This window comes from Astyanax mexicanus, chromosome 5 (assembly GCF_023375975.1).
Source record: "Astyanax mexicanus isolate ESR-SI-001 chromosome 5, AstMex3_surface, whole genome shotgun sequence".
Classification (NCBI taxonomy): domain Eukaryota; kingdom Metazoa; phylum Chordata; class Actinopteri; order Characiformes; family Acestrorhamphidae; genus Astyanax; species Astyanax mexicanus.
Window position 1 is genome coordinate 10,577,543 of NC_064412.1, and position 26,646 is coordinate 10,604,188.

General features: G+C 37.9%; 1 protein-coding gene across 1 annotated transcript; it reads left to right on the forward strand.

The window, feature by feature from the left end:
- On the forward strand, positions 1-26,398 carry tespa1 (thymocyte expressed, positive selection associated 1). The gene is made up of 12 exons (XM_007253371.4): positions 1-347; positions 845-1,023; positions 5,195-5,237; positions 6,032-6,072; positions 8,534-8,590; positions 11,047-11,086; positions 11,201-11,254; positions 11,382-11,477; positions 13,416-13,624; positions 18,908-20,046; positions 22,182-22,269; positions 24,511-26,398. Exons 2-12 carry the CDS (start codon positions 870-872, stop codon positions 24,612-24,614), a joined length of 2,025 nt encoding a protein of 674 aa, XP_007253433.3. The 5' UTR covers positions 1-347; positions 845-869; the 3' UTR covers positions 24,615-26,398.
- The last annotated feature ends 248 nt before the right edge of the window (positions 26,399-26,646 follow it).

Consider the following 26,646-nt stretch of genomic DNA (forward strand, 5'->3'; position numbering starts at 1 on the left):
GGCGTTGCTGCTCTCTCTCTCTCTCTCTCTCTCTCTCTCTCTCTCTCTCTCTCTCTCTCTCTCTCTCTCTCTCTCTCTCACACACACACACTTCTTCCTCCGGCAGCTTCCGTCGTTTATCGCGTTCATCACGAGGCTGAACTGTCAGTAAGAGCAGCAGCGCGAAGTTTGCGCGGGCGGAGCGGCGATGCTGCTTCAGGATGGCCGTGTTTGAGCTCTGCTGCTCGGCGTCGCTGGGGGGCTGGACCGGGCCCCCGCCTGAGGAGTGTGGAGCGACACCGGGGAGCGGTGGGGTGTAGTGCGGCGGTGTGAGCGAGCCGTGTTTGGGAGCGTGCTGCTGAAGAAAGGTGAGCCCACCTGACCTGAGAAAACCTCCGCAGCTGCGCTCGCGCTTAACTCGCGCGCCGCTTTTACTGGAAGAGGAGTTACAGTATTACATTGTTACAATGTTAATTGTTAGTGTTACGGTGTTACATTGTTGCAATGTTAGTGTTACAGTGTTACATTGTTGCAATGTTAATGATACAGTGTTACATTGTTGCAATGTTAGTGATACAGTGTAACATTGTTACATTGTTACAGTTGCGGAGGGGGGAGTTAAGGGGCTGCAGGTGGCGGAGGATGGCGCACCTTTGATAGTCGTTGTTTTGATGGATTAAGCCGGTGTTTTTCACTTTTACTTCACTTCACTGTAGGAAATAAGCCCACCTGTCAGCAGACTGAGGGCTTGTAGCTATACTGTTCTTGTTGCAGACTCTGACAGGGAGAAGGTGGATGATTCCTCTGCAGTAAACAGGGAGAATATAACTCGCCCAGGCTCTGTTTAACATCTTTTTCTCTCCAGGCGTCTGTTTTTGGACCTCACAGCAATGGAGAGCCCGTCTTCGTTTGGCAGGCGGCAGGCGTGGGCGCACAGCAGCCGCCGCTGGCTCCCTCTGTCGGACACAGAGCCACCCGGCACCAAGCCCTCGTATACCTCTCCGCCCCGGCCCCTCTCCCTGCAGGACGAGGTCTTCATAGAGGGTAAGCTGATGGAGCGAGATGTTGGCAAGTAGGGGTGGGTAATAGGATCCTAAATTAAATAATCTCACAAAATTTGAGCTGTTTATGTGTTTATGTGCATTGTGCAATATTACACTTTATACTATATACATATATAGGTTTTTAATATATAATTATACTATATATTTCAGTAATATAGTATAACTACTACTAGTACAAAATAAATGTTAAACTTGTGTACTAATGCATCTCAAAAAATAGCTATCGTTGAAATGTTTTTTTTTTTACTTTAGTTTAGTAATTTATATTTTTATTGTTAATGATTATGACTAACATCCAATGAAAACCCCAAAATGTTTGTCTCAGAAAAGAATAGAAAATTAAAGATGGTACAATATAACAATTTAAAAACATTCCATGAAAACCAAAACAAATCTGCAAATTGTTGCATATTTTGTACACAACAGTAACATAGACATTGATAATAACATAACGAAATAAATTATCTAACAAATAAATAATGAAATATAACATGCAATGCTTACATATAAACTGCAAACATAAACAGTTATACTAAAAAATACCCATAAAAGCTTCACAGTAAATTGAATGTTACCTTAGGATTTAAGAAAGTAACTTTTAACATCAAAGTTTATTTTTAAGGGACGTTTAGCAATTAATAATATTAATTCTACTTAATATTAATATTTTTGTTCTCTATATTTAGCTGAGGAAAAGCTTGAGCAGTTTAATGTTAAATGCCAAATTCTTCCAAAATTGTCCACTCTGTCATACAGCTTTCCATTACAGGATGCACACATAAGTGATTAGGTTGGGAAAACACATTTTTTGTGTAGTCTGAAGTAAATATGATGAATAGTAAGAAGAATGAAAAAGTAATTGTTTTTTGAAAGTCATGAAGACCAAAAAGGCACTGCATTCTAATAATGACCATTAAACATGTTGCATATGGTGTGATTAGATTATAATGCTATAATATTATCATTATTAATCACAATTATTTCTGGTGACAGTATATCGTATGTATATGTTATTGTGACGAGCCTACTCAAGGCAGCTACTTTTACAGTGCACTATTGGGAAGGACTTGAGGCAGGAACACACTTTGCACATGCCATGTTTATACTATATATGGTGGAGCAGCGTATTAAATGTACTCCTTGTGTTTTTTAAAATAAGATAGTTTGCATATCGACAGGGCCTCAGTGTTGTGGCTGGATGTTCTTCTTTAACATTTTGGTTGGTCAGTCAGCTGTAAAGGATATGTAAAATCATCAACCACCGTGCTTCATCTTAGTCTGTAATGGAGGGAACTTTGGGTAAGACACTGTTGCTGCTGCTCCTTGCAAGACGTCTTTAGTATAGTCTTTAAGCGGATCATTGCCATTCATTAAACTGTGAAAGAATTACATGATTTTACATGAAGTTTGTAGACTACCCATATTAAAAAAATACTGAAGGAAGTCCATATATTCAAATAAATTGTCATTTATTAATATGCACCACATATAGATTTTTTTGTATATATTAAATACATGCTTTATATGAAAATTATTTAGAATTGGCTGTTTATAGCCAGCTTACCTTTGCTGTTAGAAGTCAGATTGTGTTGTTTTAGTAGAAAAAGTTGTGCCCCTTAAAAATCTGTGTGTGTTTTAAAACCTAGTTTTAGAAATGTTGATGATTTGTGCTGTAAAAAAAATATTCGGATATGCAAGCCTGTAGACAGCAAAAATATATATATATATATATTTTATGGATCAGATGACAATCTTTCAAAAAGAGTTATTGGCATGCTTGCGTTGATATTGCCTTACTTTGCTTCTGTTTAACAATTTTTTGTCTGGTTGTGCAAAGAGAATTTGAGCTGGTGCAATACCTGTTATTATTTTCCTGTCTCTCTTACCGGTATTAAAACAATTGAGTATCAGCTGATACTAATCTGGCTGTATTTAAAAAAACTTGCTAGCAGCATTGTGAAAGCATTAGTATTTTTGGCTCCTGGGCTACCCCTACAGTCAGAAAGTGGAATATGTGCTTTGCATCGCCTCTAAAGAACACACTTTACACATGCATTTCTGGACAAGCTGAGAGAGAAAGCACCATTACTGACAGTTGGGTTATTGCTGCCAGCCTCACCAAAGTTCCATAGTGCAGTTAAAAGCGTGCTGAGCTGAAAGTAGCAGCAATAAACACCCAATTTAATTTTACTTATTACAGGCCAATGGACATCAAATGTTTTTAAAAGCTGATAATTTAAGGTAAACTTTCTTTGTCGTGTTGCTTTAAAACACTTAAAAAGTGAGCTATCATGATCAAACCAATCAAACACTTCACTTCCCCACAGGAAAAAAAACAACCAAACGAACAAAAAAACACAGTGTTAATGTCATCACATCACTCAGTGTTAGTGTATGCTGAATACAGAAATGTGCAAGACAAAGATACTCAGCAACAAAATAAAGAAACCTAATACTTTTGTCATGCCTTTTTTAAACATTTTTTGAAATGGGCATATTTATTTCATTTTATCCCATGAAGTTTGAGGATTTTTCAAATGCAAGCGAGCATGCTTTTCCTGGACACCTGAATGCAAATGTGTAGCCTGCCTCTAGATGCAAATTATAAAAAAAATATTACGTGCAGGGCTCATCTCATAAAAATCAGGTTCATTTCCCTTCCTGATTCAGAAATGTGCATCACGTGCAGCTGACTGGAAGAAGGATCTGATATGGTACTACAGAATGGTTTAGATGTTGTCAATCCACTTTTTGTTTTTACAGTGTAACACAATACTTCTCAGATTTCCAAATAATAGAATTCAAGCTCACTGGAACTGAGCTACATGCCATCCTGCTGGCATACTGGAGGAATGAAAGTACCTTGATCTTTATGTTTGTACTTTGTGTAATCAATGACAGATTGACAGATCTTTTGAGGCAGACTGTCTGTCTAGAAGCAAATTGGTGCTGTGTAGGGAATGTTTAGTAAGAGCAGTATGCTAGAACTTATGTTTTTGCTAATGAACTCCCATTTCAGTTTCACTCCCTTGGACAACTGTACACATGCATTTGTTGACAAGCTGATGTAGAGATGTAGAAGTGTCATTTAAAGTGAACAAAAGTATGTTGAGGTTGTAAAGTAATATTACAGTAAGTTTAATATAAATACGCCTCTGGTTATGCAGCAGTAAACTGTTCTGGAGAGAGGTTTCATGCAGCTCAACCAAAGTTTCATAGTGCAGTTGTGCTGTTTTAGCCCAGAGCTATAATGTAACAGACCTCGTTCCTCCATATTACAGTCAGTGTAGCATCAACGTGATTTTGAATCTGATATTTTAAGCTAAAATTGCTTCATAATTTTTAGATTTGAATGTTGTTTAATAAATTAAGCTGATAGATACAGCAACTGCATGTATTTAGGACCCTTTATATGAATGTTATATACTTTTGTCAGAAAATTATAAGTTTGCCAGATTTGGACGATATGGTAAAAATATTTTTATCACAATATTTAAATATGATTTTACAAAACATAATATTTATTGCAATATTTTGAAGGACAGACGAAATGTACCCTTAGTGTCAGGTTTTAAAAACTTTTGTTTATACAGTATTCAATACTTAGTACACTGAATTGTATTAAAAAGTTGATACCCTTGATATGCTCAGCACAAATGTTGCACTGTTTATCAAAATTATACAGTTGATTTTCATACTAAAATATATTTTCCTATTGGCCACTTTTTACAATTACCTGTAAATAATACCATCCTATAGTGTTTTTTTCAGAGTGGGTGTGCAAATTCATTTGGAGTGACATTTATATCAGTAAATGCTTTTTTTGTGTTTATTTTGTGTTTATTTTGTGCTGTTATTGTAAATGCATACTTTTTATAATAATTGTTTTTGATATCCATTGTCAAATTGTCACATTTTTTCCACATTGTGTTTCCATAATGTTGCAATGCAATTTTGGAAGTGGTCTAGTAGTATTGGTAGTTGGTTTATTTTTTTACTGCTTGAATAATGAATAACTCTATTAAACTATAGAAATTATAAATTCTCCCTGTTATCTTACGTTCACACACTCACGCACACATACCGTGTGTATACAGATGCAAAAACACAAAGTTGCAGAGTTGCTAAACACTTGAATGTATTTTCCACAGGATGCACTACAGGAAAGATTGAAACCTGGCTCCAAGGCTGCGGGTAAGTGTGTGTGTGTGTTTGTGTGTGTGTGTGTGTATGAGCTTGTAAGGGAGAGCAGATAGTAATCGACGTCAGCAGAAGAGCAAGTAGCACGCTGTGGTTGAACATTGTGTTTGTCAGTTGCAAAGCAATAAAAACTGATGAATGGAAACTGCCACCGGAAAAAGGTTATGGTCATAAAAACAAACACAGCATTTCTGAAGAGGATGAAGAACAGATTGAGTGATGGCATCACAGAGATTACAGTATGAACTTTGATATGAAGGCAAATAGTTTAGTTCTATATTTAGAAAAGTTCTATTTCCAAACTTCCTCCTGTTTTTGTTGTGCAGGGCTCAGGGCGAGGGAAGAGGCAGAAAAGTGTAGCTGGCTTTACTGCTGCTGTTTGATCTGGCTGTTTTGTCTTGTCCGGTTCCTGTGGGTGTTATGACGGGTAGGAACGGTGGCAGGGTTCTCGGATGCTTTTTACAATTGTGTGAAAGCACGTTTCTGAGAGATGCTGACGAATTTCTCTCGCCCTCCGTCATCTCGCTGTGTCAGTTGAGCACATACAAATAAACAGTTGCTGTAACAGTTGCTTTTTAAAGTGTTTCCATTTTAAATACATCTTTATTATGATTCATCTGCAGTCCAGAGGGGGTTGTGCGCAAGTGTGTATTTTTTATCAGAGCATCAGGGCTGCATGCCTGCGATTCGCCCACAGTCCGCACATATCAGATGAGATAGAAAGTGGCTGCTGTGTTTTTCACCCTTGCTGTGTTTTTTTTCTCTCATATGTTTTTGTACATTTGCAGAAATGAAGCCAATCCTGAGAACCACAGTCAACTCACTGTGGGTAAGTGAAGGGAACAGTCTATCCAGTTACATTTAAGCTGTATGATTACACCAATTACACCAAATACTCATAATTTACTGTTGATTATATGGATGTGTATTAAATTATTCAATACAATTATGTGATATATGGTAAATCAGTAAAGAGGCACGGTTGAAGATAGCACTAAATATATTTTAAAGCTGTCCCAATTCGATTCAGTTGAATCCGTATAGTTATACAGCTCTGGAAAAAAATCAGTTTCTGAATCAGTTTCTCTGTTTTTGCTATTTATAAGTATATGTTTGAATAAAATGAACTTTGTTGTTTTATTCTATAAACTATTAACTATATAGTTTATTCTATAAACAAATTCTCCCAAATTCCAAACAAAAGTATTGTCATTTAGAGCATTTATTTGCAGAAAATGAAAAATGGCGAAATAACAAAAAAAGATGCAGAGCTTTAAGTATAACAAATAATGAAAAGAAAACAAGTTTATATTCATAAAGTTGTAAGATTTCAGAAATCAAAATTTGGTGGAATAACTCATTTTCATTCATCTTGGCATGTTCTCCTCCACCAGTCTTACAGACTGCTTTTGGATACCTTTATGCCACTTCTGGTGCAAAAATTCAAGCAGTTAAGCTTAGTTTGGTGGTTTGTGATCATCCACCTTCCTCTTGATTATATTCCAGAGATTTTTAATTTGGTAAAAAAAAAAAGAAACTCAATTTTTTAAGTGGTCTCTTATATTTTTCCAGAGCTGTATGATTAAAGATTAGACAGCATTTTTATTAGAGCTTTCTAAATCTGATTGGGATTCAGGCAGATCCAGACATATTTTAATAGATTGGGTTCTGCCTCTTTTAATCAAGATCCCTTTCCAACTCTTTGTTTTATCCATCTGGTGTCCTCAAGGCACTGTTAACGGATATAATTCACAGCCTGCAGCTGTGAGCATTCTCAGGAGGTTTTCTTGGTTTCTAAACCAGCAATGAACAGTGTGCAGCTAATTCTAGCACACATAATATAAAAAGATATATTCACATTACTATAAAACAATGCATTCACATCAGAAATAGACACAACTGTACAAGCATGTCACACAGGACATGATTTAGAGGAAGTGAAAGCTAAATGATCAGGGAGGTCAGTCAAACTGAATTATGAGATATGAAACTATCAAACAAAACTGTTCAGTTCAGTTCTGCTGTTGACTTTAAATACAGTCACTTTAATTCATGCTGTATATATACAGTATGTACAATTACTGTAGTGAGCCCATTTGCATATTGTAGCCTTCTAATGTATCAGTGAAGCTGTACATAATACAGCCTGTACAGATTTTTACAGCTCATTTATCATCTTAATAGTATGATATCAGGTATTAGTATTTAAATCTCTTCATTCATTAGGGGTGGGAGATATGGCCCTAAAATAATATCACAATATTTCATGGTATGTTTGCGATAACAATAGTCTTGGCGATATGACAAAACACTGAATTAAAAAAATAAATAAAGAATGCACTACTGCAACAAAATGAAAATTAAATGTTATTATTGCATATGATATAATATGGCATACCCCTAATTGGGATGTTAAAAAAATACAAGTTTTATTAGACTTGTATCAAAATCAGTGATCCAGAAAGTTATGATACTAATAATATTAATTATGCACTCCATATATCCAGAATTAAAATAAAATAATTTATACTGGACAGATAGAATCTGTCTCTCGTAGATGTATAATGGAAAATGAGAACAGTGTGATTTCTTTATTTTGCAAAAAACAGCAAAAAAGTAGTACCCTGATGTAATAATTAGGGGTGAGTGAGGTGGCATGATATTTCAGAGTATAATATCGTTCATATTATTAAAAAAATGATCGCGATATCATTGTGTACGATACAGCACACCTCTACTCTCCATACCTATAAACTACCCAAAATCAAAAAGTAGATTTCCTTAATGTCTCTGTAGTTTCAGATGAAAAGACAAATAATATTTTAGCATAAGTCCCTTAAACTCAAATATCTGTCCTGAGATAAAGAGCTTAATAATCTCACATGTGTCTCCTCTTGAGGTTTACTATAGATCTCAATGGCAGTGGCATCTTGGCAGTTTGCTGCAGTGGTGTCTCACTGGTTAGAGGATCACAGCATCACATAATTGACGACATTGTTGTGGGTTCCTGACCTAGGTTTGTTGGGCTGCCTATAGATCACCCCAGACCTCTTATGTGTCTAAAACCAGCTTTCTCAGCTTTGACCCATTTAACCTCAGAAGTATCTTGTGTCTTATTCTTGTCTAATGCTATTTATCCTAAACAATATTAGGAGAAATATCTCTAAATTAATTCCAAATACATCTCCTGAGACATCAACATCCAGAGACCAACATCTGATTCAAAAGAATTGAACTATGGGTAATAAAAGAGGTCCACTTCTCAAAGTCAGCTTATCTGTATTTTGCAGAATCTTTGCTGAAGAATGTGGGCAGTTTTGAGGATGACCTGAGTCTCGGGGCTGAAGGTAGGTGAAAGCAGTTCAGTACTATAACTGTTATAACTGTTGATGTTTGCATGAACCAGTTAGATGAAAGGTGTCAGTTCTTTACAAACAGGAAGAGAGCGTCGCAGGCGATACAGTTACATATGTAAATGTTACATTCAGGCAGGTGTTTTTTCCTCCTGACCTATCCCTTGAATTCCATAGGATAGCTCATGTGCTGCAGCCCTTTTAACAAGTCTCAGCTTGTTGGGTGCTTGCTGGAGCAGATTGGTGTGTTTTTGTCAGCGCTGCGTCATGGAATGCGTTTGAAACAATGGCCACATTGTAACTTTAAAGCAAAAACCTCTTGAGTGACATCCGTGTACCTGTCGTCGAGTCTTCATGCACGATAGCCGATTATACTCAAAGCAAAGGCCTGTGACTGGATATGGATCATCTCCCATTCAGAACTTGGCAACGCGGACATGCATTAGGTAATCTAATCGAGTATCCAAATAAGCACACTGCCTTCAAAAGTTTGAGGACACCTTTGCGTTCAAGTTTGAGCAGCTTGAAATGCTTGAAATGTTTCTTCAAGCAAGACAGTACACCAACATAGTTATTGTTGGCATAATTCACTGATGCTAAAGGAGAACTCTGGTGTAAAATGAACTCTTGGTGTAGTAAAACGTGATAAAAAGTACTTACCTTTGATGAATAGCACACCTCCGTTCTCCCACAGCGTTCCGAGATCCAGAAACTTTAATAGTTTGGCCGAACACCCTTCAGACTGGGTGACACGGGGCATAATTTGCCCTGATAAATTGCCTTTTCCACTGTTATCCAGGCTCAAAGTAGCTCCACGCCTCCTTGCTAGAATCCATAGAGCTCTGACATTTGAAACGAGGCAATAATAACTTAAAAAGTTCACAAGAAGCTTATTAAAAACCACTGTTTACATCCCATAATGCTAACTTCAACTCCAAGCGCCACCATCACTGAACTGAAAATAACATAGACATGTATATACATAGACTCCCCATAGCCTGCCTCCCGGCGCCAGCTGCTACGCTATGCAGAGTCTATGTATATACATGTCTATGACATTATCAATACAAATATGACGGCTGAAGTTCTCCTTTAAGGTTAATCACAGAGCATTGATTTTTTAAATTCATTTTTTTTACCTTTAACCTTTAATTTAATTTATAAGTAACTAAAAGATTTTTAGTAGATTTTTAATCATATTTTTCTGACATTTAGGTACAATGTAATGTATGTACTGTTCATAGCTGATGAGTTCATCATTTTACATATGAAGAACAATACGTATCCCAATATTTTGACAAGAATACAAAATGCATCAGTAGCAGCATATTTTAAAAACTAGTTGACAAAATACTGTCACATTTTCAGTACAATGATTTGTGTTCAGAATCTTACTGCACTTTAGTATAACAGGGTTATTAATGTTTTTAGTATGGAAACATTCAGTTGGTTATAGATGCTGGCAATAATTACAATATACTCAGAAACACTTATTACGTTTATCCAGTGTTTCCAGCTCAGAATCATGTCAGTTATTTGTTATAATGCAGTTCTGCCTGAGGGCCTGAAGATCACCAGCATCCAGTACTGAATATTAGCCTTGTCCTTTGCACACAATAATTTAACCAGATTTTCTGAATCGTTTGATGATATTATGGGCTGTAGATGGTTATCCGCAGATATTAGGCTGACCGAAGGAGAAATAACATTTCTCGTCCACAGGGCCGCTCGAGTCTGACGTTAAGTGAAGTTTAAGGGTTAACTTTACCTAGCACTCAGTGCTATATCTGTAAACCTAAGGCTGTATCTCTAAAAACATTTTGTACTTTGAGTTTTAAAGCTGTCAAACTGACTGTGGTTGGGGGGGTGGGGGGTGGTGGGGGGTTATTGGGGGTAGGCGTTCTCTGCTGCAGTGCTGTTAGCTAATCAGAGGCATGTATTTGCATGTATGAATATTCATGAGCAAGAGCCCAAGACCTGTCTTTCCTCAGAGACCAGTAATGCAGTGATCTAAAGCAGGGCTAAATAGAAACACCTTTTTCACATGCCATTCCTTCATACTAGAGACCACAACTAGACATTTTAAAATGAATTTAAAAATGATGCAATGAGACCTTTAAATTACATTTTCTGACTTTGTTCCAAAGTTTTTGTAGATTGGTAAACCTCTGCCAGTCTTTGTTTTTGAGAGACTCTCTCTCTCTCTAAAATTCTCATTTTATACACAGTTATGTGAGTTAGTTGCAGATTGCTCATATTGACGCTGTTTCTGTATTAGCAACACTTATATTTCAGCTCTTTTATTGCCGTATCCAAACTTTTTTGAAATAATATCTTTCTTTCAACATCTGTCTTATTGTGAATAATACATGGGTCTATACCATTTGTGCTGACACCAATCTTACTGGCATCTTTTTAGAATAAAAAAAAAAACTGTCACTCTTTTACAGCCACTGCACTAGGTGATGGATCACTTACTGAAGAGTTTGGGTAAGATATTTGCTTTCTGACATTCGGTTAAATATGCTGAAACCTTTCCCTTCAGGCCCAAATTACTTGTTTACAGAGTTTACAAATTCATAACTTCTCCTCATGTCCCTGCAGGCACTGCCCATTGCTCCTGCCTCCTCCTAAATCACGGAAAGACTTCAACACAAGGTTATAAACCACTTCACCTTGCCTTCTGCGTTATTCTTTGCTCAATTTGCTACACTTATAGCTTTTAGTTCCAGTTTCATATTTTACTCATACATTTTATTTTTATTCTATTTGTGTATATAAGCAGCACTCCCCAACAGAAGCTTAGCCTGCCTTTGTATAACATGGGACACAGTATGGCTTCCAGTGCCTTCTCATCCGCCACCAGTAAGACGGCTTCCAGGTAGGATATCTTTTAACATTTTTAAATATTTAAGTTAAATACGTTGGGGGATTAATCTACTTAAAAGATTGCATTTCTTTACTGCTCCTCTTAGTTGAACATCAGGGATGATTATTTGGCATTATTTTTATTTATTTATTTTTATTATTTGTGTAGTGTTAGTTTGCATTTTTAACTGTACCAAAAGGGCAGAGGTGAGCTGGAAAAACATTTTCATGTCAGGTGAGAACAAAACAGTCTGCCCTTTTTCCATTACATGCCCCATATCAAAGAAACAAATTTTCCTCATTGTGACTAAAAAAATATTGTGTTTGGTTTGCAAAATGTTATATAAATATTATTAAAAATCCCCTGCTATACTTAATATTTACGCAATATATCAGCTAAAAAGTGATAGTAAAAAAAAAACAATGTGTTTATTTGCAGTGGATAAAAAGAGGGAGGTACACTAATGATCATGTAAAAATATATATCATTGGTATTTGTTCACAAACCTGAACCTCAAACAAAATGATAAAATTACACATTGTAGGTTATAAAAACTTTTATTGATACCCCTAAAGGACACGCTTTATACATGCATTTCTGGACAAGCTAAGAGATACATAACTGTCACTGAAAGTGACAGTAACAAAAACAGTGTGTTTATTTGCAGTGGATAAAAAGAGGGAGGTTCCCTAATGATCATGTAAAAATATATATCATTGGTATTTGTTCACAAACCTGAACCTCAAACAAAATGATAAAATTACACATTGTAGGTTCTTAAACCTTTTATTGATACCCCTAAAGGACACACTTTATACATGCATTTCTGGACAAGCTAAGAGATACATAAGTGTCGAAACTGAAAGTGAAAGAATCATGTAAACTGGTGGATGAGATTGATGATAACTTGTTCAATAGCATCCCATTATTTTCAATCAGTGATAGGCTTGCAGCTGGCCTTAGCACAGCTTCTGTTTCTTAACCCTTGTGTGGTGTTCGGGTCTGTGGGACTCGTTTTCATTTTTCATCAAATGACACTAAAAAAATATTTTTTCTAACTCAGACTCATTGGCATTGGCTCATTTTTTGTGAAAAACATATATCAAAACACATTTTCGATAAACACACACTGTACCCCCCCCCCCTGCCCCCCCCACCCATTTATATGACATACAGTATGTTTGCCCAAGGGCTAATAAACATTGCTTCATTTGTAAATTTGAAACTAAACTAAATTTTCTACTCATATCTTGAGTTAAATTCATTTTCTTTTACATTTTATTAAAAAACTAATAAAAAAAGAGTAGCACTTTTTGAAAGAAATGTAACATAAGAAAGATAAAGGGCAAATATTAACCATGTAAGCTGTTTATATTGCTTGCAATTTAGGTGAAGCAAGCATGTGTAAAGCATTTTAATGTAAAATTTCTTAATTTTGCTGAATTAAATACAAGTTACAAAGTAAACGAGTAACAAAAATATGAACGTCACACAAGGGTTAATATTAAAGCATTGTCTTATTGGCATAGTGCACCAGAGTGTGCGTACAGAAAATGTAGAGCTACTTGTTGTGCCTGTGATTAATATAAAAAATGATTGTACAAAACTGGTTGTGCGGCATGTGAAAGAATCATGTAAACTGACACAGTGTGGTAATATTGCGTGATTTTACACAAATTGCAGGGTTATGTAGAATGTAAAATCCTACATGATGTTTCTTTAAATGACTGCATGCACCTTATGTAGCACAACTAATGTAACACAGAGCAAAAAACTTTTTGAAGCAGCAACTGGGCCTAATTACACTTCACACAAACAAGAAGCATAGCTGCTTGTTCTTCATCCTGTTTTATATTTAGGCTTCAGTGTTACAAAGCTATTTCAGGCTTTCTCACACATTCTTTATTTACCTCCCTATTTCTCCCTCACTCGCCCGCGCACACACACCAGTGTGTCTGACGTGCTACAGATGTGTGCTGAGGATGCTGAGGAGACTCTGTATCAGTTGGGGTTTGGTTGTGAGGAGCCGCAGGTCACTGCTCGTATCCCCGCCCGCTTCTTCACTTTCCAGTCCCAGCTCAAAGGCATCAACTTCCGCCTGTTCCTGGAGTCTCAGCTCCGCCGTATCCGGGAGGAGGACCCCAGCCTTTCACTTGCTAGTAAGGAACAACACTGATAATACACTCTTTATTAAAATATAGTTGCACACAGAAGGACATGTCAGATTGCAATTCTATTATGAAGGCAGGTGAAGCTCTCCAGGCACAGTAAATTATTTAAAAAATAGACTTTTATGGTAAATATACAGCTCTGGAACAAAAATAAGAGACCACTTAAAATTATGAGTTTCTTTGATTTTACCAAATTGAAAACCTCTGGAATATAATCAAAAGAAAAATGGATGATCACAAGCCATTAAACTAAGCTGAACTGCTTATTTTTTTGCACCAGGAGTGGAATAAAGTTATCCAAAAGCAGTGTGTAAGACTGGTGGAGGAGAACAAACTAAGATGTATGAAAACTGTGATTAAAAAACAGGGTTATTCCACCAAATATTAATTTCTGAACACTTTTCTTTACATTATTTGACATCTGAAAGCTCTGCATCTTTTTTGTTATTTCAGCCATTTCTCATTTTCTGCAAATAAATACTCTAAATGACTATTTTTATTTCAATTGTCGTCAGTGGTCTATAGAATAAAACAACAATGTTCATTTTATGTAAACATTTACCTATGAATAGCAAAATCAGAGAAACTGATTCAGAAAGTGAAGTAGCCTCTTAATTATTTCCAGAGCTTTAAATTAGGGTACACATACAGAAGCAGCATGGGACACGTGTGAAACGCAGCATGTCAGAAGTCTTGGCATGGGGTTGTAGAGGTTCCTAATTGTGTTCTGTGATAATCCATGACAAGCAGCTTGAATATTGTCACACAGTTTCACACAGCAGATTTTGTGGTACAGGTGGCTGAGATAATAGGTGGATGATAGCGTGTTCAATAGCATCACACCCATTTTCAATCAGTAATAGGCTTGAAGATTTGTAGGTTTGCAGCTGGCCTTAGCATAGCGTCTGTTTCTTAAATGAAAGCTCTTGAGACAGCAGCAGCATGTGGACAAGCATTGACCTGTTGGAATAGTGCACCAGAGTGTGCGTACAGAAAGGGTAGAGCTACTGGTTGTGCCTGTAATTTATATCAAACATGATCTGGCATTGTACAAAACTGGTTGTGCAACACGTGACAACAATCTAACAAGCTTACTTTTGCCAACAGTGTCTCCACACGTGGATTTGTTTGTGTTGCTTCGCCAAGACAAAAAAAAAAGCAAAGAAATTGTTGTCTTGGCAGAAACTCATATTTAACGCAATCAGTCTTTCACATAAGAAATGTGAGAGTTTAAATTGCTCCGCTCATCGCTGTCAAACACAAACCTTGTTTCTCCAAAATGTCTACTTTACAGGAGAATGAAAAAAAATGGACCAATTTTTAATTTTTTTTTGCAGTAATTTTAGAGGATTTCTATTGTTCTTTTCATCATGATATTCATCATGAAGATCATGTCAGATGCAATCTTCAAGGACATAATTTGTAGCTGCAATTTAAGAGGCAAACGTTAAATCGAGTCCAGATTTTTTTTCAACTATATGCAATTAACTTGGAAAAAGTTGGAAAAATGAAAAAATCATCATTCTACACCAATTGGTCAAACAAATTCTTCGGACCAGTCACAGATATGGGGGTCCAAGGTCCCTGCCTTCTGCCCCTTTTTTTTTCTTCTGTACTTTCTTCATACCCCCAGCAGTGTGCTTCTAAACATGACAGAGAGGCTTATAGCTGCTGATTATGTTTTTCCTGTTTTATATGATGCTTTCTTTTTTAATGATTCTTTGAACAAATACAGGCACAATTTGGAGCATGGAAGAAAAGTCGTGAACACACCCACAAGAGGAAACTTGGGTTTCCAGGTGCCAGTAAATGCGGGTTTAGGATGTAGCACCTGTGTTCATTTGCATAAAAGCACTAAGCAGGCCACCACCACTGACTCAATGGCTGTGACAAATAAGGATCCCTATTTGCATAGGGTGTTTTGGAGGGCAATACAATCTTCCACAATGCACTGGTAATTTTTAGTAAACACTGAATCTTACCACATTAGCTGAATGTGGACCAGAATACACATTGAAAGTGTGTGTCTTGTTATCAAACAACAGACAGCGGAACAAAATGAAACCAATGTTGTTTGCACGTATCAGCTAGTGATAGTAACGAGCCACTGAACACCATGAATTTCAGATATTTTCCCATGTAGTTGGTGATCAGCTGGTGTAGGCTGCTCAGCAACGTAATAGCCAAAGATTATTTAATGATTATTTAACAATGCTTTTACTAACTTTAATCCAGAATTTAGTTTGTGTGTGTGGAGATTATTACAATGGCTTTAAACACGGCTCAACCACTTGTGTTGGTTGATGATGAATGATAAGAAAATGAACAAATGTTTTGTTACTTAGTTAAATGAAATAGTCCATCCCTAAAGTCCCTAAACTGTTCAACATGAATGAGGGAGTAGGGGTAGAGGGGCAGAGCAATGCAAAGCCGCTGATGCGTGCACACAGAAGCATAAACATCCTCCACTGCATAACACACTCTCGCTGCGTACACACAGGCTATGGCATAGGTTCAACGCAGAAGTATACATTGGCTTTGAGTGTGTGTGTGGTGCTGGTATAAGTGGATCAGATACAGCAGTGCTGCTGGAGTTTTTAAACACTGTTACCATTCACTGTCCACTGTCTCATTCTATTAGACACCCTTACCTAGCTGTTCCATCTTGTAGATGTAAAGTCAAAGACAGAAGCTCATCTGTTGCTGCACAGTCATCTCGACCTCTAGTGGTCCTATCAGTGGTTAAAGGACGCTGCCCACAGGACACTATTGGTTGTATATGTCTGGTTTGAGGACTATTCTCAGTGTAGTAGTGACACTAAACTGTGTCTGATCCACAACCATATCACCCCTGAGAATGATCCACCTCTGTCACATCCCTGCCCTGTCTGTGTTGATCTGTAGCTCCACCCCTGTGTTCGTCTATTTCTTTACCCTAACTGTTGTCACCTGTGTTCAATTGTAGCTCCGACCCTCACAATTAGTATCTCCAGGTGTTACCTGTTTCCTTTCCTGCCTTGTGTGTTTATTTAAGCTCCTTTGTCTTCAGTGTTAGTTTGTCGGTTCTTGTGCGTGTATGCGTCTGTCTCGGCTGCATGTCTGTTTGTTAGGTCTAAGTACCGTTTTTTTTTTAGTTTATTAGGTTTATTTGTTTTTGTTCTTAATAAAGATTACTTGCGTGTGCGTCTGTTCTCCTCGTCTGTCCTTCCTTTTCTCCGCCAGCGTGACAACCACCCAAATAGGGCTGTCCCTAACGATTATTTTTTAAACGATTATTCTAACGATTATTTTTTTCGATTAGTCGACTAATCTATTTATTGAGAAACATATTTAAATAATTATTATTTTACGTTTTAAAGCAAACAATAAATTACTATATGTATATATAATAACAACAACAACACAAGCCTACTAAACCAAACCCCACACTTATAATCACTTACATGTACAACACGTTTAGATCTATAACGCTAAAAATGGATAAGCTCCCATACACCACAACCGTGTGTTGCACTGTTTTCTGTGACCGCTAGATTTTGTGACCACGGGCAAGTAGTTCTCAACAGACCGGTGCACTGGCCGATTCGAAACGTGTTCGTTTCTAATGTTTACCCCGACTGGCCAAAACGGTTCAGTTTAGGGCTGAGGGTAAGGTGTAGGTATAGAAAGCTTCCGTTTTGCCAATGAACGCTCATAACCGTGAGCACTGGTCACAAAATTCCGACGGTGACAGAAAACGGTGTAACACCGCAGCGCCGACGGCGCTAGCTAAAATAACTTAAGGCAGCTAGCTTAGCTAAACACCTGAACTTATGAATAATGCTACTGTTTCTGGAAACTGAGAAATGCCATGCACAAATATAAACCAAAACTGTATAATTTCTGCCTGTGGCAGGTTTAAAACCTTTGGTAGACAGCCTTAAGTCTTTTTAAGGACACCCGCGGAGACCCTGATGTAAACGGTAACTTACTGTTGACATAGTGCTCCTGGATGTTTGCGCTTCAAGTGCTCCTTTTGCACATATGGCAGAGGACCACATTGTTGCCCTTTTGCGTGAAATGCTCCCAAACTTTAGATGCCCGCTGGCGTTTTTTTTTGTAGCTGGAGATTGCTCTCCGGAGTCCATGCTCTCTAGAGCTTAGATTCTCTGCCCGAACCAGACATGACCCGGGCTCCAGAAAATAGTCCGAGATGTAGGCGTCTGTTTTTTAATTATATTTTTATTTAAAAAGAAAACGAAAATAATGAAAACTGAAAGTGAAACTAAACTAATTTATTTATAAGCGATGTTTTCACTACCGCAGTTCTACAGCGGGGGTGTTGTGCCGATTCTGTCCGCGAAGCGGGAGTCGGATTCAGCAGGGAGTCGGATTCGGCACAAGCGCGGCAGCACCCCGCGGTCCGCGGTGTCAGTTGTAAGCGCTCGCGCTAGCCGCAAAATACGACAGAAAACACTGAGGGAGCTGTAGAATTATGTATGGGACTAGAATATGAACACGAGGAGATAAAAGAAAACCTTCACCTGTGAGTAGCTCTCACCAGAACACGCAAATCTCTCTCTCTCTGTTTGTGTGTGTGTGTCTCTCTCTCTCTCTCTCTCGCACGTGAACTCCTCCGCGTTTGACTTGCAGAACTGTGTTTAGCTGTTCTTAAAAATCATTTTAATTAAATAATAGTTCTATGCTTCTATGTTACCGTGTTAATTAACATAATTCTGATCATATTTCGCTCATTCAAACAGCCCGAAAACAGCCAGTTTATGGTTCAGGTCGGGTCGGGCTAGAGCAGAACGTGCACGGGCTCGGGCTGGGTCGGTTTGGAATTTTTGGGCCCGATCTAACCTCTAATGCTCTCCACAGGCGCCGCCATGTTTACGACGCGCCGACGCACGTTATGCAAATCGATGTATTTTCGTAATCGATGACGTCGATTATGTTGACGCGTCGCCCCAGCCCTACACCCAAACAATACCTCCTGTCTTGTGAAGTTTTCAGAGAAACACAAAGCCTATAGTCTGTAATTATACAAATATACTTGAGCAGATAAAATGGACAGTGGGTGTAGAAACAAGGTAATGGACATAATATTGTGACTGTACTGTGTGTTTACAATAATCTAATAAGACTGTAAGACATACAGTATTAATGTTATTTGCATGTTAGAATAGACTGTTGAAAAGAAGCATTTACAAAATCTGCTATAATTCTGTATAAACCCATATATGCCCAGTATACTTCACTTAAGACCTTTTTCGGCTCCTCTGTGTACAGGTCGTTTTCGTCAGGTGGAGGTGTTGACAGCTATGGCCAATGCCTTCTACTCTCTCTACTCCCATGTGTCACGTACACCACTTCAGAAGTTGGCTCCACCTGAATTCAGCTTCTCCTCGCCCACTGTGGAGCGCAACATTGGCCAACGCTTCTTTGGCAGCATCCGCAGTGAGCCACGATCTCCTGTGGAGCGACTTAAAGACACAGTCTCAAAGATGTGCTTGTACACAGGCTCCCGTGGCTCTGACTCCACCTCTCCGAACAATTCCCCTCGCAAGAGGAACAGCCTGCCAGACGTGGTCGGAATGGTCCTGGAGAATGCAAAACATGAAGAAGGTCTTGACCAGGGCAGAGGAGCATGGCTCCAGGATGTGGCTCAGAAGACACAGGGCAAAACAGTAACACAGACTGCAGAAGTGAAGACTGCTGAGAAAGTGACCAATCCACACAAGGAAAGAATCCAACGCTGGTCACAGTCAGGGCAGCGGGATGGTCCTAGAGCAAAGGCCTGCTTGTTTAAACCTAAGCAAGACTCGAAAAATGAAACAGTCGTGGATGAAAGTTCCACATTTTCCTCTTCACATTCTGCCACCGTGAACAATCCTGCCAATACCAAGCCAACAGTTGCTATTATTACATATGATGCCGTTTGCCCTCAAGTAGTGGAGTCTGTCCATCAGGCACCGTATCGTCGTCCACAAACAGACATTACAGCAGCCGTGGGCTCATCACCTGTTATTAAATTTCACAGTGCATCTTTATCTCATAGACTTGAACCACTTGAACCAAAAGACCACATGCCAAGTATCAAAGACACAGAAACACAGTTGGGCTTGTCAGCTGCAGAGAGCGATAGACATCTGTTAGAAACACCTCAAGATTTTTCTCATGATAACCCTGCGACCCCCTACCACCCTAGGGTCTCACAAAGGTCACCATGCAGGATCACGGTCACTGGATGGGATGGTGACACCACCACCATTCCCCAAAGAGACTCATCTGAGGACCCAACATCTTTCATGTATTCTGGGAACACCACCCACCCGTATTTATCTTCATTGCACAACCAGAGGTACCTGAGCCGCATCAAGTCTTCAGACAGCCAGATCAAGCAGGCCAACTCTTTTGAAATGGAGGAGGTTTGTACACTTTTAAAAAGAGTTTTATTTCAGTGGCAAATTACTAAAGCTCTATGAATTAGGACCGTCACAACACAGAAGAATTGTTTGAATGCATCAGTAGTTCATATTGTAATATCTTTGAAACATTGTTTCTCCAACAAGCCAACTTTAAAAAAAGAACAAAAAACAAAACTGCCAATGAAAGTCAATATTAAAAAGTAATTTCAGATGCATACAGTATGAAAAACAACTTCCAGATTAACACTGTCAAAAAGTAAAAAGCCAAAATCGGAAATCAAATGTATTAATATAGCACAACTAATACTATAACAAAGCATGGAAAAACTCCCATAGAGCAAGAAGAAGAAACCTAGACTCAAAAGCGGAACCCCTCCTCATTTGGGTGACACCAGATAGCACATTAATTACAGAACAACAATAATATCTGGGCTGAGAGTGAAATCATGAGGAACTGTGGCTCATGTGAGAGCAGGTTATGAATTATGAGAATGTTAGTGAGTGTTGGACTCATGCTCACTGTTAAAGGGGCGCTAAACCCCCTGATTTTAGCTGACTTCACCCTCAGCTCAAATTTGAAAAAAGGTTTTAAAAAATCGGGGGGTAGTTAGGGAGGGGCATTGGGTGATGTATGGGTTTAGAGGCAGGGCAGGAGGAAGAGCTGATTGGCTGAGCTGCAGCAGCAGTAGTGTGTCTCTGTTAGCGGTGAGATGCAGATGATTGGACGTCAGCAGGGGGGCCTTCAAAAAACACGTTTAAGCTATTACTTAAAAAAATGTCCATGCTGTTTAACCAGTCACATGCACAGGTGCGCAGGAGGCGTTGGACAAAATAGTGATATTGAGATATATCATAATGTTTTTTTTGCTTACAGCATCAAATATTAAACTCCCTAAGACTACTCCATGACTAAAGTTATTACTTACTGTATATAAATACATAATTAATTAACATATTTGCTTATTTAGGAGTATTTTATCCTCTTCAGTAACAAAGATTCTGTGAAGTATGATATAAAAGAATGATCTTGTGAGATATTAAGTATCAAAGAATCACAATATCATGATAGCATCATTATTGCAGGCAACATATTGTGATATATCACGAGATGCCCTGTGATTCACACCCCTACTGTACAGTGTGATTCAGGGAAATCAAGCAAAATCACCAGAAAACAAAAGGGGGAGCAAAAAGAAAAGCAGCAAGTAAAAAAGAGTTTATGCAAATAGTGTGGTGTAGGAGCTTCACGTGAAATGGTTAGAATGACCACAGCAATAATGATAATAATAATAAACACAGAGGATGACTGGTGTTGTCCTCTTAGGGGTGGGTTGATGGCATTTCCTTCCCTCATCACTCCTAGTGTAAGCACAGGTGTCTGTTAGCTAGATGTGTTGGAGCTGGGTTACTGCGCTTTCCTCTGAGCACATTGGCTGCCTAGGGGTCTGACTTCACATGTATCGGAGGAGGCATGTGGTAGTCTTCAGATATTGCTTTTGTGTTTATTTGCCTGTATTTACGCGGATTAACCAGTTAAGACCAGGCAGGCTGTACTGGTCCTCTGTCTAGGGTTGGAGGCATTTTATTGATAGCATGTGCTACAGTTGTAGGGCTGGTAATACAATACAGGGGTTATGATCCAATGTATTTTAGTATATTGCAAAACTGTAAGCATGCTTTTTGTCAAGATTTTTTTAATCAATTGTTTTAGTATAAAAACACATGACTATGTACATAGAATCGGAGTAAAAGTAAAGTGTACATTTTATGCAATCAGAATGGTGGGATTTGAAGACACAAAATGACTGTAGATTCACTTTGTAGTTTAATCAAATAAATACATTTTGTTTTTCAATTTAATTGAACAGTATTGTACCATAATATAGTGATACATTGCCATATTGATGTATTGTTTACACTGCTACTCAATTCAATACAATACAGAGAAATAGAATCAGTGTTGTGTCTGATGAAGCTTCAGCCAAAGTTATTCAAACTAATGCTGTTCTTATGTCCATCATATCAGGTGTTGATGTAACAGTGCTTCAGAACTGCTTGCTGCTCTCTTTAGTGCATGCTCTCTTGGTTGGGTCTGAGTGTTGAATAACCATTAGCAACACGTTGCTTCCATATAGGTGCAGAGTGCGGGGGAGGAAGAGAACATATCAGCAGAGCAGTGCGGTGCACACACACTATCTGTTGCAGCAGCAAGTCCACAGAAAAGTGAGTCATATCAGTTACTTTCTCTAGCACCCACACAAAGACTTCACAAAGCACAAAATCAAGACTTCCTCTGTTCTTCAAATGCAAATGAAATAAAACACAATGTTCTGCATATTGAGTAAGAAATGATCATGTTTTATACTCGCTTTCCCAGAACAACACAGCATTTTCAGTAATAAAACACAGCAGAAATAACCCGTTAAGCTGTAAAAGACGGAAGTGTTAGTCAGAACTGTTAGCTGAGGTTAGCTCCTCAAGAGCACACCCTCTACTGCGAGCGTCAACACTCTGCCACCTACTCTCAAAGAACTGCCTATTACAGGAAGTCTTGAGGAAAACCCTGAAGTAAACCACACTCCCTTCTCAGAAAACTGCTGAAAGGGAAGGAAATAAAGCACACAGTGAAATAGAAGACTATATTGAACTCATTTTCATGTATTTATGCTAATCTAGGGCATTATAGCGAACAATGACTTAGTTTATTGTAGATCATAGTGCAGTTTCCTCAGAGTTAAGAAAGGATGTACTCACACTGAGAACAGTTTGGTTGAATCATGCTGTAGCCTGGTTCTGCCCCCTCCCCACTCCTCCAAAGGCCTGCACTTCCACTGTGTTTAAACAGTCCGTGCCCGAGCATGCTTGCCATTACTCATTGCTCAGTGGGCTTGCCAGTGTTGTGCAGAATTTAGCACCCTTGCCATTAAAAGCACCCTTTCTCTGGAGTGAGTACAAGTCTTCTTGTTTAAAGTGTAGATAATCTGCTTTAATTTACTTAGAAATATGCGCCAAAAGTCGCATCATGGTTATATACGTAGCGACGTAATGTGAGCTCTCGAGAGGAGGTGTTATTCCTGGCGGGGGTGCTGAATTCAACACCACCATTTATGATTAGAAATGTCACATCACTGACATCATCTTGTTCAGTGCTTGGGCAAGGCATGGATTGTAAATAAATATTCTAATTGCAATATAAAAAAAATTATTGCTTTTTCTTTGAAAAACAAAACAAACATACTCGAGTTGATTGTTTAAATAAATTACCCAATTAATCGAAATATTAATTATAATTGCTGTAATTAATTCACATTTAATGGCATTTTTCCTTCTTTTTAGTAATGAATAATTAAAATAAAGGAATTCATGTAAGATAAACACATTGGGATTTTATTTATATTCAAATATGTTTCTTCAATTGTATCTTTTTTTTAACTTTGAACACAGATTTCCCTTTGTGAACTGTCCTTTGTTAAAGTACCATTTGAATTTCCAAAAAAAAGGCCAACATCATCAATGCAAAATATGAAAGGGAACAAGGAAAGATTCTCCTTAAGGTTTAGAGTGTTGAAACAGGAGCAGCTATTTGTGTTGGGAGAGGTGTTGAGGGTTAGTTATGAGATTTAATCCATATTTCTGTATAAATAAAAAGTAATCTGCCTTCTCAATTTAGCAGTAGCGACACCAGGCGTTGTAAAAAGAATGTATTACAGGAGGAACTTTGTTAAAAGGAAGTTACAATAATCAGAGTTTCCAGATTTATCATGTGCTATCATTGATAGCACTAGTAAATACATTTAGGCGGTTTAATGTATACAGTTGTTGAAGTGGTATAATAAACTACCTGGCCAAAAAAAAGTTGCCACAAAAAAAACACTCTAATATTTGGTTGGACCGCCTTTAGCTTTGATTGCAGCACACATTCTCTGTGGCATTGTTTCCACAAGCTTCTGCAATGTCACAAGATTTATTTATTAATCCAGTGATGCATTCATTTTTCACCAAGATCTTGCAGCAGCATTGATGATGGTAGAGTCTGACCACTGCACAAAGTCTTCTCCATCCACCACATCCCAAAGATTCTCAATGAGGTTAAGATCTGGACTCTGTGGTGAACTCTTTCAATCCATGTGTGAAAATGATGATCTCATGCTCTCTGAATCACTCTTTCACAATTCCAGCCCCATGAATCCTGACATTGTCATCTTGGAATATGCCCATGATCATCAGAGAAGAAAAAAATCCATTAATGGAATAATCTGGTCTATATTCAGTATATTCAGGTAGTCAGCTGACCTCATTCTTTCAGCACATACTGTTGCTGAACCTAGACCTGCAGACCAACTGCAGCATCAACCCCACATCATTTACTTACTTAAATCCAGGTGGTGAATTTTTTTTTTTTTTGCCAGGCAGTGTAAATTACATTTTGGTGCAACTAATAAATTCCATATTTCTATATTACAGGTTCACCTTTGAGGGGGGATAGTTTTCAGTCCGACAGCAGCGGCTATGCTGAAGAGGACATGCAGCAGCACTCTCTCGCTACCCATAACAGAGAGATCAGCTGAGGACAAAAAAAAAAAACACCCACTGTCACACTTCCGTGAGAATCCCTGCTTATCTGCTCATCTGGGGTTTAGCTTCTCTAAAGAGAGCAAGCTTTCTCATATGACAGAAAGAAAGGTCAACACAGTGGCAGTGCCATTTAAAGTTACTTCTACTCAAGGTCATTTGTCTTCTTGTGGGGTGAAAAGGCTGAACTGTAATCAACATAATCAGGTTCTGGAAGTCGCTGTGTATCCTGATTCCTGTCCCTTTGTTAGCCTCTCTCCTATCTCTTGGTCCTGGGCTACTGGAATGTATTGTAATAACTCGGTGTTGTACTGTATGACTGCCTTAAACCTTGTGCTAAGGGCCCTGCCTCTTTTTATGCATGTTTGATTTCCTGGATGTGTTTCCAATATTTATTCCTGGTTCATTATTTATTTGCATAGCAGTGCTACAATCAATTGTCAATCTTTACCATGTTGCTGTGTTTTTCAGATAATAGCATAGCAGAACACACAGTGGTATTTGAAACTTCAATATTTCTGCATACATTTGACCTAAACGTCCTCTGAGGTTCTAAAAATATTTAAGCAGAACCAACCTTTTAGACTTGGTCATTTATTGTTTTGAGGAATATGATCCAATATCACATACCTGTCAGTGGCAAATATAGATAAACCTTTAGGATTAGCAGGTCATTTCAGGGTGAGATTTAGAGCCATTTTATTTTCAATCAATGGGAAAATAATTAGTTGCGAGTGTTTTATTGACCTTTACAGCACATTATTGTAGAAGTGCATCATGACGTAAACAAAGAAGAATTTCTGCGGATTTGTGAAAAAGAGTTGTTGATGGTCGTCAGACTGGAAAAGGTTGCAAAACTTTTAAAAAAATCTCTAAAGAATTAAGACTCCAATCCACACTTAGAAAAATTGGGTACAAATGGATGAAATTCATTACCATAATTGACCTCCCCAGCAGTGATCCACCAAGAAAAATCATGCCAAGAGCAAGGTGTATAATTCAGTTGCAAAACAGTGTGTGAACCCTTTGGGATTACTTGGATTTCTGCATAAATTGGTCATTAAATTTGTTCTGATCTTCATCTAAATCACAACAATAGACAAACACAGTCTGCTTGAACTAATACCACACAAAAATGTAATTGCATGGTTTAATTAAAGATCAGAACACATTTAATGTTCAATTTATGCAGAAATCCAAGGAATCCTAAAGGGTTGACATACTTTTTCTTGCAACTGTAGTTTACAAGGTCACAAACAAATTCAGGTAACCTCTAAGCAACTTAAGGCTCTTCTTACATTGGCTGATGTAAAGTTTTTTTAAAGTAAATAACAATGAATAAAAATGATCTAAACTGAAGAGCAAGACGACTCAACCATTACTGGAAACATTTGCTATTTTGGCAGATGCCAGAAAGCACAGATTCAAATATTTTTAAACTCACCAATATGCAATATTGGAACATTATCCTCAATAAATAAATAAATGAGATGAACTAATATTTTTTTAAATATCTTTTTGATTTGTTCGCCTTATCTACTTTTAGTTTTAGGTCAAATTCATGCCGAAAATTTTAAATAATTCTAGGGTTCAGACTTTAAAGCACAACTGTACATATTGTAATATTTAACACCTAAACACGGTTGTTGTAGGTGTTGTTATATACTGAACAGAAGCAAAATGTTTCTTCACACAGAATTAAACGTGCCAAAGAATGCATTAATTGAGTATTTTAAATCATCGTTTGCCTCAGATTAAAACATGCTGTTTTTTCATTTTATGTTGGCATATGGTGGTTATTTATTTATTTATTTTTTTTTTTTACCCTGGCTTTTAGGAGTGAGGCTCTGAAATGCCCCACTGACTTTTCTGTATGAACACCTGCAGTGAAGCTTTCTTCAGTCAGCCCCTCTCTCTCTTCTCCAGACAGCTTACCACTAGTTTTCAGCTTTTTAGCTTCCATATTCTCCTAAAGTATGTGTTGCATTTAGGCTGTTGCTATGCCTCAAAGTGGAACACTCAGTTTTA